Source organism: Anarrhichthys ocellatus, unplaced genomic scaffold (genome assembly GCF_004355925.1).
Source record: "Anarrhichthys ocellatus isolate YVR2014 unplaced genomic scaffold, GSC_Weel_1.0 scaffold12, whole genome shotgun sequence".
Taxonomy (NCBI): Eukaryota; Metazoa; Chordata; class Actinopteri; order Perciformes; family Anarhichadidae; genus Anarrhichthys; species Anarrhichthys ocellatus.
The window spans coordinates 4,560,062-4,576,558 of record NW_022280042.1 but is presented as its reverse complement, the minus strand read 5'-3'; the positions used below and the strand labels follow the sequence as shown (position 1 = coordinate 4,576,558).

General features: G+C 43.2%; 1 protein-coding gene across 5 annotated transcripts in view; it reads right to left on the bottom strand.

Annotated features, from left to right (window-relative positions):
- The window catches only part of dmd (dystrophin), a 214,565-nt gene that overhangs the window by 37,891 nt on the left and 160,177 nt on the right, over positions 1–16,497 (bottom strand). For all 5 annotated transcript variants that reach the window (XM_031852205.1, XM_031852208.1, XM_031852207.1 and 2 more), the window contains 18 exons: positions 16,324–16,446; positions 15,878–16,050; positions 15,657–15,786; positions 13,492–13,667; positions 13,123–13,270; positions 12,589–12,714; positions 12,180–12,329; positions 11,968–12,066; positions 11,768–11,867; positions 10,993–11,162; positions 10,740–10,857; positions 9,776–9,987; positions 9,458–9,612; positions 8,452–8,641; positions 3,894–4,066; positions 3,647–3,803; positions 2,597–2,708; positions 875–1,146 (listed from right to left, as the gene is read on the bottom strand). In XM_031852205.1, coding sequence (XP_031708065.1) covers positions 875–1,146; positions 2,597–2,708; positions 3,647–3,803; positions 3,894–4,066; positions 8,452–8,641; positions 9,458–9,612; positions 9,776–9,987; positions 10,740–10,857; positions 10,993–11,162; positions 11,768–11,867; positions 11,968–12,066; positions 12,180–12,329; positions 12,589–12,714; positions 13,123–13,270; positions 13,492–13,667; positions 15,657–15,786; positions 15,878–16,050; positions 16,324–16,446 — 2,784 coding nt within the window. The remainder of the gene's footprint in view (positions 1–874; positions 1,147–2,596; positions 2,709–3,646; positions 3,804–3,893; positions 4,067–8,451; positions 8,642–9,457; positions 9,613–9,775; positions 9,988–10,739; positions 10,858–10,992; positions 11,163–11,767; positions 11,868–11,967; positions 12,067–12,179; positions 12,330–12,588; positions 12,715–13,122; positions 13,271–13,491; positions 13,668–15,656; positions 15,787–15,877; positions 16,051–16,323; positions 16,447–16,497) is intronic.

Here is a 16,497-nt window from a genome sequence, read left to right as displayed (position 1 = left end):
CACACACACACACACACACACACACACACACACACACACACACACACTGGAAATGAATTGTCAGGGCATTTGTATTGCGCTGCATTGTTTGCAGTGATGAGAGGACAGATGGGAAACACAGACAGGTTGTTAGTTGCCCCCCCGTTCAGTCGTTTCTCACCTCAACTCCTCTAACAGGGAGAAACAGATGCATCCATCATGTAAACCCCTCTTCTTCTGCATGTTTAATGCTTGCTGATGTATGGAAAACACTGACAGGCTTAAGTAGGATTAATGCAACTATCGCTATACAAGTGCAACTATACTGGTTGATGGATGCAAAGTGGGCTTACTCTTCTATGTCTTCCATGATGCGTGCAGAATAAGGGGACGGTAATGCACATCTGTGACTGTTACATATGTTTCTTAAATATGCTGTGTGAGCATTTAAACACCAATGAATCATTATCAAATCATTTTTTAGATCTTGGTACATTTACAACAAACGGGAGCAAAGTAATGTACTGCTGTGGACAAGGAAAAAACGTTCAAGTGTTTGTGCATATATCTATCTATATATATATATATAATATATATATATTTAATAACTATATTTACAATATTTTCATGGCTTTATCTTGCTGTCAAAAAGAGGCATAAAGAGTGGTAGCACAGGATTCCACCTAGCGTCGTCCAAAGCTCAAATTATTTTACAAAAATCATGCAATGACATGACGATCATCTAAAAGTCACCAGTCTCTCAACCATGATCTCACTTGCTTAGAGTGAATACATCTATTTAGTCCTATTTCTCTCCCTTCACCTCTCGGGGCTCCTTTAATACTTTGATGCCACATGCTGCTCAATTTTTGAAGTGAGCGTCGTTGGATCTGACCTTGACTCTGTCGATATGCTCCGGCAGGGAGTTAATCAGCAGGGAGTCACCAACGGGTTCCCACGCCTCCTTCACCATCTCGGCCTGCCGCAGCTGTCCGTCCAGCAGGTCCTCCGCCTCCTGGAGCTCCATCAGCCGATCCAGAGCCAGCTCGAGCCTCCTCTGCCAGTTGGCCGAATCGGAGTTGAGCCTGTCCCACTTGGCCATCACGTCCTCGGCTTCTTTGCGCAGGACTCGCCCGACATTCTGAGCACGCTCCTCGGGGCCGATATCTGAGGGTTGTGGAAAGAAGAGATACTGGATTAACATCTGGAGACAATGAAAGCAGCGATCTGTATCCTCAAAGGCTGTGGCACACAATCCACACATCTAGAATCTCTTATTCTCTCCACCACTACGTCTAATATTTAGATTCCACATGTTGTGATGAGGAGGAAAACCCTGATGCTACACGACCATCAGTACTTAGAAGAAGAAGAGCAACTGCAGCGGTATTCTGTATTGCTGTTGTCCATCGAATGTCTTCAAACCGTGCAGAGTTCTAACTGTTTAAGATGTGGGCAACCAAAAGCACAGGCTTTAGCTGTGACAATGAAGCATTAGGAGCGACGTATATGTCAAACCACTCAGGCTGTTTGTGAAGACACAGGTTCGGATGAATTTAAAGCAAGCTTTTGCTTGCTTTAAATCATATTGTGAAGTTGTCATATTCTCAAAAGCACTGTCGATTCAGCTTTCTAGGCGTCCCCAACCGCCGCCGGTTTGAAGGTCAAACTACTTCCTATGAGGAAGTAAGTGCTCGTTAGCAGCTGGAGTTCACCCTTTCTTTTCTGTGTTCTCCGAGTGCGTTTGGCGGCTGAATGGGTTTATTTGGGCCACAGTTAAAGTTCAGCTGCTTTCTACAAGCCTGGTAACCGGGCTGCAGCCATGGTGAACAAGGTGCTGCAGGAAAGTCTGTGTGTGTGTGCCTGTGTGCGTGCATGCGTGTGTGCGTTAACACCCATGTGTGGTTGTTACCAAGCTGTTACTAGGGTCCAAAGGTCTGTTAAATTCACTTCATATTTGCCTTTTATGCAGGACTTCAAGTGCTAGAGCTGATCCTGGTGCTGCTCTGGTAATTAATGAGCTTTTATTCCTGTGTTTCCACATTTGAATGGCAGGTGCAAGGTGTGTTCAAATGTAAATAATCCAATCTAAATAACTGCTTATGCTGCTTACAACGCTTACATTCTTAATCTATCATATCGATGTATCTTTTAAGTTCATCCCAAAATCAAAAAAATATATTGTCCCTCTTACTCGCAGTGCCATTTATCAATCTCGATTGTTTTGGTGCGAGTTGTCGAGTGTTAGCCATCGAGATGTCTGCCCTCTCTCCAATATGATGGGACTAGACGGCATTCGGCTTGTGGTGCTCAAAGCGGCAAATATAAAAACACATTTGAAAAACTCATCAGCAATGTCTCTTTCCAGAAATGATGACCCGGTTACTGAAGATAATGAGTTGTCGGGTCAAGCCTTGTTTTATACACGCGCCTCAGCAGACGGCGCGCAAGCTCCGAGCATGAACGGAGGCGTTTACACTCTATAAGACCTCCTGTTTCTAAAGCATCTCAGAACAAATTGGCCTATTTCCCCGGTTTTAGGACTCATTCCTGCAGCATCCTCTATGCAGATTTGTCCGCAATCAATTCTTTTTTTGGAAACATGTGTCTGTGTTACCCCTCTGCTCAGGTGATGGTGTCTCCCAGGGCAGCTCTGACAGAAAGACTCCCACATCGTCCAGAGCCTTGGTCACAACTGGCTCCTTAGCTCTCAAGTCCCTCCTGAAGCCCTGTGCAAACACACACACAAACACAAACACGCATACAATGAATGTTTTTAACTTTTATTGAAAGTAACATTATGTGGATATTATTGTGGTCATTTGAGCTTAAGACCTCTGCTTCAAGGATGCATAAAACAGCATCAGGAGTGAACGTAGCCCATTGCGTGTATTCGGTGCACAAACACTGTTGGACTTAAGTGCCCCTTCAAACTAAAACATGTCTGGATTTATTATGCAACGCTTTGACTAAAAGCCTTTTCCCTAATGCATCTGGGAGAACTCATTGTAGTTTTACAGATGAAATGACAAAATCAGCAGAGCCAATCATCTCGTTTTTTTTTTGTTGCATAAAATGGATTTTCCTTGAACCCTTTCCACAATACTTTCCATTTATTGTGAGCCTTTGATCTGCGTAATGTTAGTCAGGGGGACATTAAGTGTGCCTCAAATGTAAATGGATGCTTTTACAATGAAACCACAAAACTTTTATTATGAAAGTATCAAACAGGCTCTTTTCGTTGCTTGCTTACTGCACTGGTGCTGAGCTGAAGGTTCCTAGACGCGTTTCCTTCTATTATGACTCGGAGCTACACTCAGGATGGATAAATACAGAGTAAGAACCGCAAATTCTGCCACCCCACCGAAGATTTAGAATAATAAAAATTAACTACAAATTAGATCAAATGATGTTGTGTCCTGATAGGTTCAGATGTCAAATTTTCTAATAGCAAAACCCAAAGGTCCACGTGATCCTACGCTGTGCTACACTCTTCTTGGTAATTGTTTGGTTGACTGTGGAATGACAGACGATCAAGTGCGTGTGTTGAAAAACAAAAACAAAAAATCCATAATCTGCAAAAATCTCACATTTTTCAGTATAAAATGCTGCAGAGACAAGCGGTCTAATTGTCCGTGTCCCACATAGTATGTGTGTGTCCTCCTACCCGGTGTGTGTCCAGCTGTGCCTGCACGGCGGGGACATCCCCCCCAACAGGCGGCTCCTTTTCCAGCTGTTGACTTTTAAGTCTAAGCCAGTTCAGCAGCTCCTGCAGCGACATGTGGAGCCTCTTCCACGGGGCCATCTCCGAGTCCAGGTAGGCCCTTGAAACACAATCACAGTTGTTTTTTTGTCTCTTACGCTTTACATAAACACCACGGCGGTCCAGAACAAAGTCCAGAACAAAGCCTCACCTCATGCTGAGGGTCTTGTTGCGCAGGTCGTTCCAGCGCTGGCTCATGTTGTCCAGACGTCTCTGGAGCAGAGCCCCATCCTCAGAGTCCCCCAGTGAGGTCATGATCCTCTGCCCGTTCTCATCCAGGGAGTGATACAGCTCTGTGTGGCTGTCAGTCTCTGCCTGGAGATCCTAGTGACGCACACAGTAAGAGTTAGTGGAAAAGAAGTAAGAGCAGTAATTTCTGTTGGAGCAGACACTTTATCCTCTGCCCGTTCTCATCCAGGGAGTGATACAGCTCTGTGTGGCTGTCAATCTCTGCCTGGAGATCCTAGTGACGCACACAGTAAGAGTTAGTGGAAAAGAAGTAAGAGCAGTAATTTCTGTTGGAGCAGGCACTTTATTTTCTTGGTAATAGCAGCAATCTTTCAGGAATTCACTATCTTTCACTGCTTGAGTGGTCAGTAATGCGATGTGAGAGAGTGATTTACTCTATAAAAAGCAGCAATTACTAGGATTGAGCCATAATGCAGGGCTTAATGTACATACCTGCAAACTCATGAGAGGTGAAAAAGGTGACAGGCCCGAAAGGGGGGGTGGGTGCATGCTCCGGGAATTTTATTTTAAATATGAGCTTTAACATGTAGCATTCTGATGTACTCTGAGAATCTAATTAAGTGATAGGACACTATTTACTTTAAGCAAAAAACGAATTCATTATTCAGTGATTAATCAGTATTTCAGCTCTAGTTGAACAGCTGGCTAGTTAGCTTTTTCTTTATCAATATTATTATTATTATTATTATTAACCTTGTTAATGCTGCGCTGAAATGTCACGATGCGTTACTCCGCCTGGAATCAGCTGGTAACTTCGACAGCTGTAGTCCCCACCTGTGTTCAATTTTCCAACAGACGATCCATTACCCCAACTCTTAAAAGGAGCTGTATTTAACATCCTGAGCATTAGAATTCAAATGCAGATGTCCCCACTGTGGGACTAATGAGGGATTATCTTATCAATATGGCAGCAAACAACTATTATCTATGGAAAGATATAGCGGAGTAGCGCCCTGTCCCTCTGTGTGTGTTGTTTTGCTCAATCCCAGCCCTTTGCCTTCATATGGACCTAAACTTGAATGTCTTCACTGGTTTAATATTAGCTTGTAAACTGGCTACTTGTGATAAAACACATGTCGTCTGTCAACTCCAGTCTGGCATCTGAAGTTGCTAATCGGACTGTAAACAATGAGGGAAGAGGATATGTTGTGGCTACACGGAAATAAAGCCCCTTTCTCCCAGAGGCTTATCCGTCATCACATATCAAGTTTTTTTTCTTCCTATTGTCGTTCAAGAATATGTTCTTTCAATTTGAGAGCATGACTCGCTGATTTCACCTCAGATTTTGAAATGCTTTTCCCCAAAACCCCGTCCCAGCTTCATACAGCGGCTTGTATTGCATCGACATAAACCGTATCTCACTAGCACAGGCGACAGCTACCTGTGCGATTAGCGCTAACTTGCTCCACTAGCCGGCACCGCTGCTCTGGTATACACATCAACTGTCCTCTTATTCCAGAAGTCGTAAAGAAAGCGTTATAATAGAGTCTTCGAGGGCAGAATAAAGCCAGGTTAAAGAGTATCACTTTAGTTACATTATTACGTAGGGACACTCCAGTGAAGCGCATGCAGCCACGAGGCAGGGTCATTTCATCTGTAAACACTACACGTGAAATATTATTAGTTGGGGAATTTTGACTGGGTTGTTGTGAGTAAAATATCCAAACGCAGAGGACAACATCCGATAGCATATCAGGCATAACATTTCAGATGACGATTGTGGAAAATACATCAAACACTGACCCGTTCCCGGATATGAAGGGAGACTTCTTCTGGAAAAATGTTATCCGTTTGTTTTTTAATTACAGTTCAGGTATAAATATTTGAACATGAATCTACCATGCTGGAGCTAGTGTGGAGTACCAGATGCAGATCACTTGCATATATTTTGTAAATGCCATAAAATATTAATGTTTTGGAAAATGGTATACAACATAGATACTTGGATATGATATTATCTGTGTTATTTCAATTTCAGTCAGGAAAATGCAGTAAATTAATTATTTAATTCAGATTGCAATCTTTTCTTTCAAACTGTTGTTTTTGTCATTCACACAATGGCAAATAAGCACTAAACATATACACTGCATAACTGTTTACCAGAGGGAACGCAAACTCAATCAGAGTTAGTATTGCTAAAAGGAAACTCAATGTAATAGCTTACAGTAGCTAAAGCTATGCAACAATTTACCTCAGACAAGGTTCCATGCTCTGCTTGCACGACTATATTAGAATATATTCCTTTTATCGACAAAGTGCTGCGACTTGGCATTGCATCGTCACGCCCCCGGTGCATAAAGGCCTTACGGGATAGGTATGTGGTAAAAATATTGTTGATAGATTGAATGGATTTTTGTTTTCTATATAATTTTGGGTGTGTTTGTTTGTTGACATGTGCCTCTGTGGGTTTTTACATGTTTCTACTTTTTCTTTCTTTAAAAAAAATATTCGGTGCCTTTCAGTTGGAGCAGAATACGCTCACGTTGAGATTTTTAGTTTATAGGAAAAGCACTTGTGCCCACAATGTGACAAGTTCCTGTTGCAGAAGCAAAGCGTGAATACAGCAAAATGTGTCCAAAGCTAGTGGATCTATACCGACTAAAAAACATGGTCAAACTGCAGCTGAAACGTCAATTCTTCTCATGTATAAGCTACATCTCAAAAGCTTTTTGGAACAGATGACACATTCTCCCTAAAATAAAATGCCTCGATTTAGGATTAGGATTACTTATTTGCTTAAGAACAGCACTTAATTTTCTTTCCCAACCTGAACATGGTAGACCTTCCTGCGCAGCATCACCGAAACTTTTACTCTGGAATCCCAAAACTAGATGTCAAGGCGGAGAAGAAGAAGAAGCATCATCTTCTGCTTCTTCCAGTCCTCCAAGATTAGCACTCAATGTGACTGCACAAGCATGCCCTCTGTTTAAATGTGTGTGACAAAGAGAGGGATTTGGAAATGAAGAGGGAGGGAGGGAGAGTGGAGAGCGATGGAGGGAGGGTTAGTTACCCATAAAAAGGGAGACGGAGTTGGAGGGTGTGAGTCAGTGTGAGTTTGAACGACAGAGTGTGAGAAAGAGAGAGGAGGAGGGGAGAGGCAGGGAGAACTTGAAAGGGTGCATAAACTATACGTGCGCTCATTTTCCAATTAAACGTTATCTGCATTCAGTGTTATAGCCCGTGTGTGTGTGTGTGTGCACTCCCTGGATGCTACGCTGCTTTGCTGCCCGCCATTATAATTGGACACAGAAGACTATCTCAGCTCTGCATACAGTGCTGCTGTTGTACTGACAGTGCGTGCACGTCGAAATGAAGTGTGTATCCGAAAATGTATTTCCAATATGTTGCATGTGTGCAGCATATTGTGTTTCCTCTACAGTATGCATGTGTGTGTGTGTGTATGTGCAAGTGCATCGTGTACACGCCGTTCCACCAGAAAGTGTGTGTGGGTGCAGGGTGACGGCGGAGGGTCAAAATATGTTCTCTCGCAGAACAGAGCCTTCCCTTTAACACCCACAATGCAGTGGGGGGATTTTTACATTTGTCTGCCAGGCACCGACCGGCCAATGAGATCTCTCTATACTGCTATGTCAGCATTCCCGTCATACCAGCCGGGACAGTCAAGAAAGACAATCAGAAACTGGAAATGTACTGAATGTCTGATAGATCCCACCCGACAAAATATTGTATTGATTAACATGTAATGTTCCGTGAAGAAAAAAATCGGAATTTCCGAGACTAAAGTTGTAAATTTACAAGAAAAAAACTGCTGTAATTCATGCTGTATTGAAGAAGACTTGAAACTAGAGATTGAGACCATAAACTCATGTTTACAATGTTTACTGAGGTAATAAATAAAGAGAGAAGTAGAGTCATTTTCTCATAGACTCCTATACAACCAGAGGAGTCGCCCCCTGGTGGACATTAGAGAGAATGCAGCTTTAACACACTTCTGCATTGGCTTCACTCGCAGAACCAGTGGTTGCCGCCTGCTATAACTGGACATAAATAAGTGGTTTTAAACATTGTGTGTGTGTGTGTGTGTCATATCAGCATTTCTATATACGTGTATATCAACGTTAGAGAAAAGAACACAAAGAGGCCTCAAAAAATAAATAAGAAATCACTACAGGAATGTACTAGTTTTTGTTTTGTTACAACTGAATTTTGTTGTGCATCCCTGTGTTGCATAATGACAATTGTATTTTATGTTTCTACTGGAATTAAAAGCTTTATTTAAGAGGTTATGTCAGAGCAGGAGGACTTTCCATACCTGTCAGGATTCCAACAGAGGGATTTTGAGCAACTTTATTTAGTTGCAACTACAAAAGTAGACTCACACAGGAAAGATTTCGTCGCATCTCTCCCTCAATTGGGGCTGGGTGTCCAGCATGGCCGGTCAGGTAGTAAGAATCCTTTTCTTTGGAGGAATGTATGAAATACACAACAGTGTGTCCTACCTTCCACTGTGCCAGCAGGTTCCTTCCTGCCTCCGGCTGCTCCTGCATTCTCTCTTTGTTGGTGGCGTCTATTAAAACGTTGCAGGTCGTCTCAGCCTCCGTCAGCCAGTTGAGGAACTTCTCCAGGTCGAGGTATGACTGCTGCAGCAACTTTAGAGCTGCCTCCAGAGCCGCCTCTCTGTCCGAAACACTGGAGACACACACATGACAAGATACATGCTACCAAGGTGTACATGCTGCCAAATTTCTAACATTTTGTCCATTCTGAGCTTGTTTTTATTGTTTTAAGGTCGAGTTTCATTCAAAAATTCTAACTAAGATTTTTATTTTTTATTTTTTTAAAAACTTGATTTAACGAGGTAAGTCCTAAGTTGGTTAGCCAAGACAGTCGCTAAAGAAGGTTACAGACAAACAATACAAAATCCGGCAAAGGATAAAACACTGAAAGCAGATAAAAAAATAGTAAAACACACCATCTACATAAAGCAGAAATAGGAAAGGAAAACCGACTTGTATTCCCAAATGTAGGAGAAGTGGAACATTTATATTTCCCCAAAACGCTCTTCTTTCGTTAAATCTCGTTTTTAAATGTATTGACATTTTTTTTATATCAAATGAAAAACACCCCATGATCTACTTTGTGTAATTACATTGTGAAAAATATGGATCATTCTGTAAAATGATCGAACTAAAGCTGCTATAAAATTAACCCAAATAACTGTCCCAAAATATACTAAAAATAAATACTAAAATACCGCTAAAGAAAATACTAGATAACAATGACTATCTGGACAGGTATTCCAACATGTTTGAAATTCCCCATAATGAAGAACAAAAGGGTAGCGGCAACTAGCCGTCTCCTGCTGAAGACTCAAGAGAAAAACAGCATTTTTATCTGAAAAATAAACATAACAGCCTCCGTTTCTTCACAAGGTTTTCAATATGTTGCTTAGAGTTATAATCCTAAAGCTTTATCTACATATATATCTGTCTTCAGTGTTCTTACCACCTGTTGACGTGTGTCCAGGTGGCCACCATGTTGTCGTTGACCTGGGTGACTTTGTGTGTGTCGTCATTGGCGTACAGTGTCAGCAGTTTGTCAGCCAGCGCGTTGGTTTCATCCACCTGACCCTGCCACTGCTGCAGCTCCCTCGCAAAGAGCTGAGGCAGAAAGGACAAGAACTGTAAAATGTGACGATTCCCTCTGTTTATAAATCTCACATGCAAGGTGGAAAAACCATGTGTGCATCTAAATTACGAGTCATAATTATGCAAATTTAGAGAAAAAAACAGACATCTGAGAGTGTAAAACACTTTGTCCGACCTTCAGCTCGGCGTTTTGTTTCTTCAAGGCTTCCACCGTGTACGTGACTTCCTGCCAGGACTCCATCCTCTCACTGGCCCGCTTGATGAGGTGATCCACCCTCTTCTTGGCATCCAGCCAATCAGCGGAGTCCTGCTGCATGTTGCGGAGCTGCTTCGTCCTGTCGTAGAGTTTCGTCTGGGAGTCTTCCCAGTGAGTCTGAAGCCTGTCAACTACAATGACAGAAAGAATGAAAATGGCAAATATATATATATATATATATATATATATATATATATATATATATATGTATTATATATATGTATATGTAAATATCAATATAGCACTTTCAACATTAGTATGTTCAGTTTAAGCTTATAGCTACAGCGAGGTAGCTAGCTTAACGTGGGCAGACCGCAGTGGTTATCATCTCAGTTTTAGCTAGCATTGGAAAGCTAACGGCTCGCTCTGGGTTCTGATTTGCACAAGCATGATCTGACGTGGTTGATTCAAGGCATTCTTGTCAGTGTACAAAATATGTCAGTATAAAATATTAGGTCCAGAAAAAAGTAACTGGCGTAGTTATTAGGGTAAAAGAAAAAGTATGGGCGCTGGCATACTGTCATTTTATTTCAAAAGTCATAAAGAAAGCAAATGAAGTACATAATAATGCCTTGTAGGGCAGCGGGGGAGAAGAAGGGCCGAACCTGGAGCGCAGGAAATCTGTGCAAGCATACGGTTTCCATCCACACGAGCCAGGTCCAATAATTAAAATATACAGCTTTCATCATAAATAGCATATGCAGACTCAGTAAATATGTACTGTATATAAATATAAGATGTAGCTTCATGTGGGGGAAATCCTGTCATTGTGCTTGATTTGATAGATTTGTACGTTTGTCTCATAGCTTTCATTTCTGTAGTTGGGAAATGTTGAAATACAATTTGTCACAAGATTATGCGTGTGTGTGTGTGAGGGACATACTGCGTTCAGTGATAGCATTGCGGGTCTCCTGGTTGCTGGTTTTGTTCTTCAGGTTCTGTGCTGCTGTGACCTGTCGCTCCAGCAGGGGGCGCCGCTGGTCCAGCTCCTGCAGAGACACCTGAAAACACCAGAATCAATATCTGTAATTTACTGATTAATTTCCGCATTGATTAGTGCACTTTATCAGATCAAATGAATCATTGCTTTGTACACGGACCACAACAATTGCTTCAGTGATCTCTGAGGTCCTGACCTTAAGCCCGCTGATGTTGTCGTCGATGTCCTCCAGGTCAGCCACCACCACGCGCTTGTTCTGCACCATGTTATCCAGCATGGTCAGCCAATCAGTGAGCTCCGCCCAGGACTTGTTGAACTGAGCCAAGGCCGCAGATTCAGGCAGGGAACTCCCTACCAGACTTTCATCTGGGACACACACACACACAACGTTTAAAACCACTTACTTATGTCCAGTTATAGCAGGCGGCAACCTCCGGTTCTGCCGAGTGAAGCCAATGCAGAAGTGTCTTAAAGCTGCATTCTCTCTGATGTCCATCAGGGGGCGACTCCTCTGGTTGTATAGAAGTCTATGAGAAAATGACTACTTCTCTCTTGATTTATTACCTCAGCAAACATTGTAAACATGAGTTTATGGTCTCAATCTCTAGTTTCAAGTCTTCTTCACTACAGCATGATGTTCATTTAGTAAGTTATGGTCCATTTAGAGTCAAACAGACCATAAAGCAGGGGATGCTTTAGAGCTGGCTTACTGTGATCAAGTCTTCCAAGGCTTGTTTTGATTGTTGGGAGGATAAATATATATATATATATATAGAAAAAGTTCACACCTGAACAAAAACGTGCATAAACATACAAGTAAACCTGCAAACAGACCGAATTCACATGGCGGCCATTTTTACCTAATGCCGCGCTCATTTTGTGAAAGAATCTCCCGAAAACTAGTCAGACTGTAATGGACAGCTATAAGCCACATAATAGAGACCACGTATTGCATATGAACATGTACTTACTGGCTTTTTTCGCCACTAGCAGGACAGCCATCCTCTCCTTATGCTGCCGCATCAGCTCCAGGATCACATTCCAGTCCTCCCTTATCTTGATGTACTTCATCTGTCACCACGCACACAAAGTTACAGATGATTGAGTTACAGTGATAAAATAAAATGCTTTTATTTTGATGTGGAAACTTCAGGTGGGGAATATTCCTCACCTTGTCCGGTTGGCTGTGAGGACTGTCCTTGTACAGTTGGTCGGCTCGCTTCAAAACAAACTCCACTTCCGGCTGCTTTGCTTGCACTTCCTCAATGAGCTGGAGAAATGAACGGAGAAAGGTTTGATTCAAAAGGACCGGAATTTATTTTCTCAAAATGGGGCATTACTGCTGTGTGTGTGTGTGTGTGTGTGTGTGTGTGTGTGTCCCACCCTTGCTGGCAGCTCCTCAGGGCTGTGCTCTAGCTTGTCCCTGGTGCTGGACGCCCAGCCTGAAAGGACGTCCAGCTGACCCTGAAACTTCTCCAGCTCCCTCAGCAGACCCTCGATCTCCAGCTGACGCTCAGGCAGAGCCTTGGACGCCTAAACAAGGACAGGCTGTGATTTATTACGGTAAAAAACACTCTTTTTTAAATTAAGGAACTTGGAAATGTTATCCTGGCAAAACATTTTGTATTCACTTGTTCTTAAGACATAAACCATTTTGATAAGACATGGATAACATGGATTTCTTTGATCACTTGCCTCTCAGGGCTTCTGTATTGCACTGATGAGAAAAGATGAATATTCAAAAAACGCTGGCGTACTGTTATCCGTAGTGTTCACAGTGGCTGCCGCTAACCTGAGCCCAGCGCGTGTTGACGATCCTCATGTCTTTCTGTCTCTCAGCAGGAAGTGTTGTCTGCTTGTGTCTGGAGTTCAGATCCTCCATCACCGCCCTCTTGGCAGGAAGCACCTCCACATGTGCCTGACACACACACACACACACACACACACACACACACACACACACACACAATTTAATAAGAAATAATTGCAGCAGCTCAATGTAGGACACAAGCTCTTTCAACCTAATTATCTAAACTAACAAAAGCACACACACACACTAACAATAACGTGTTTTCGAGGTTGGATTTCAGAATGAAACATTATAGAATCATTGGAAAACATAATACCGTCTAAATTGAATCAACACACACACACACACATTTAAATGTTCTTTTAACGCCGAGTGTAATAATAAAGAACTGCATCTCATTTACACTATGATAGCAGCTAAATTAACTTACACTGATCAACACACACCCACGCATGTACACACACACACACACACACACAGCTCATTATGACTGCCGTGTTGTGTCTCGATGGATACCTGGACTTTGCCCAGAGTGTCTCTGATGTGCTGTGGCTCGGCAGGCTGCAGAGGGATGGCCAGGACGCCCTCCGCTTTGTCCAGCCAGCCTAGCATGGAGCCCATGTTCTCCTGCAGATCGGCAGTCGCCGTGCGTGCCTCGGCAGACCTGCAGGAGTCGAGAGCGGCAGCAGGAGAAAAAAGGAGGGTGAGATCCAGGCCAATGTGAGCTATAGGTGGCTGTCATGGGAGAGCACCAATGTGCCGACAGAATATTCCATTGAAATGTACTTTCAGGGACATTTGAAAGTGAAACAAACATTGGTTATCGTTATTCATGAACAGCAACATGACAGACAGACACACACACACACACACACACACACACACTTTCGCTTGCGCTCGTTGAGCTGCTGGCAGACGTTAACCCAGCGAGCGCTGAGTAATTTAAGCTGCGTTCGGAGCCGCGAGGCATCGTCCGGCGTGCTCAACTGGCTGATGTCCTCTCCTGCTGAGTTTACTCTGCACAACACCACTTCCTGGAGAGGTATGGCCTCCGTCAGGTCCTGCACACACACACACACACACACACACACACACACACACACACAAAGTGGATGATTAGACGTATTGGTTTTGAATTTTTCTAATGTTACGTTGCTGGGGGTTGGATGAGAAGATTGATACCACTCTCATATCTATCTGTTAAGTATGAAGCTAAAGGAGGTGGTTCAACTGGAAATGGGTGGAGACAGTTAGCCTAGCTTGGTCAAAAATGAACACGTACATCACAAAAATTGCGTGCTGGAACTTTTTCTTGGCCTGGCCGGTCGCTAAGGTAAGCTAATCACCTCCTGGCTTCAGATTTAGTGCAAACTTCTTAAATATTTCCTCAAAATCACGGATTATGCATTTAAATGCATTTTTTTGTTAAATGTGAGCCAAGCATTTGAGTCTCCACAAAGTGAATATGACGCCCCCACAAGTGCATCAACAGCAATTCATTCAATGAGTGCGTGCTTGTACAATGGGGGATCAGGATTAGGTGCGGTTCAGGCAGCAGCTTGTGTTTTGAGGAACCAGATGGTTCTCCGTCACACACACACAGGTTGGCACTTGATTGTCACTTGGGCACTGCGTCCTCGTCTGTGCAGGTGGGCACTGCGTGCTGATCACAGCAGCCCAAAGGGAAGTGGGCATGTCTGACGATGCAAACACATATGCGCACACACACGCATACAGCAATACTTCATATGCGTCTGAGTGCATCAGTTTAACCACAGCAACCGGGAATTAAAGTCAACTCATTGAAGCGTCTGTGAAAGCACCCCTCGTACATTTCTAAGAATGATCCCCTCATACATTATTCATCCGGGTCTCGGTGATGTAAAAGCCCGTTGTTCTTCACGTGTGTTAAATTGCTTTTCGTACTCCTTCAATTTCAGCTTCTGCGGTTTGAAATGTCGAATTTGATGACATATTGTTACATAAGGCCTACAATAGAAAGTGTTTTGTTCGTATCGAGGCTGACTGCACAGTTGGACACTCACTTCCTTTTCCTCTTGACAACTGGCATTTGGTGAAAGCATGCGTGTGTGTGTGTGTGTGTGTGTGTGTGTGTGTGTGTGTGTGTGTTTTATTGATTTTTATTGAATTTATTGATGACGTTTCATATCATGTCCTTTTGGGCTTGCTGTTTTAGGTGTTATTAAGTCATGTATTATCAAAACACACTACGTTTACGTCGTGGCGCACTAAAATAATAAATAAAAAGGAGGCACCAGCTGCATGCGGCGGTGCAACAGCAAACTGGAGGGCATTTGATCAGGCTTTCTCCATTTTTTCACAACATTGTTTTGCACAATGGCTCACCATTTAGCTACCTTTGGGGCATCCAAGAGGGCTGTGTTTTCTTCAAACATGGGGGGCACCAAAATAAATGTTTTGGGGAAAATCCTACTGTTCCTTTATTACACATATAGTATGGGTAAAATAAAACGAGAGATTTGTTTGTAAACGCATTAAACACATGAGAAAATAATTGCTGCTAAAACATGAAACGACTGAACTATATTGTACTGAATGGTGGAGTTTTTCACCATTCTTTTTGTTGGGTGGTTAAAAACACACTTTTCTGTGTTGCGATAAAATGCGATCATATATTTATTTTTGCTTAACCTGGACTTTAAGAGAGAAGACAGAAGTCCTGGTGTATATTGAACTCATTATTTAACCAGGAGATGATACTATGATGTTTCACAACAAATAGAGCATAAATGAATCACAGTGACACATTTTGATGTCATGGATGCCAGATCATGTCGTGATATGACGTTAGGCCATGATATGTCACATCTTGTCAGGTCATGTCATGTGCTACTTCATGCTGCAACAGGGAATGTGTCTTTTGGACTCCTGTGGCATTGCTCAAGGGCACTTTAGCAGTGTTGGTGGACACTTGAGACAAAATATGACTCAGCTGGAATACATCCAGCAGCTTTCTGGGTACGATCGGCCGTGTGTGCAAACCGTGTCGGCGGGTAAATGTGCGTTACCCTGAGTCTGTGTCCCACAGGCTCATGCTCGGCCAGTCCCAAAGCGCCCTCGGCATCATTCAGCCACTCCTCCATCGCCTTCTGATCCGAAACCAGCTTCTGCCACTTGGAGCTGCAGTCCTGCCAACGCCTACACACACACACAGATTTTTCATTCAAACTCGTGCATAAAACGAGTCAATATTCACGCGATCCTGCGCATCCCTCCACCCCCTCCTTACTTCAGCCTGTCATGGTAGAGCTTGTTCAGCTTGTCCCAGTTAGTATTGAGGTGGGCGGCGGTCTCCTGGATCCTCTGACCCTCCAGAGGCCGAGCCCCAGACGCCATCTCCTCTCTGCGGGCCAGCGCTCCCTCCACTGGGCCTCGCAACTCGTCAATGTTCCCCTTCACCTCCTGTGTGGTGAGTGGATTTTGTTACCTCAGGATAGAGCTAAGGGTTTCCCCCCCTTTTCCAGTCTTTATGCTAAGCTAAGCTAACCTAACTGGGTGTAACTTCATATGGAACAGCCAGATATTAGATTGGTATAAATCTTGGGTGTATAATACGTATAACTGTGTATATTTGTCATTTCATTATTACCTATGGCGTGATTGCTCTTGATGTTATCACCTGAGAAATATTCTCATATTCTTGCTCTCAGGCACAAACATTAAAGTGGTGCTGACCTTCAGGCAGTGCTCTTGCTGAGGCAGGTTATAATACGCTGCAGGCCAGTATTCAGGAGAGTTCAGCTTGAAGTCCGTCTCTGACACAGAGCGCAGCAATGCCTGCAGCTCTGTTACGTACTCCTGGACACACACACACACACACACACACACACACACACACACACACACACA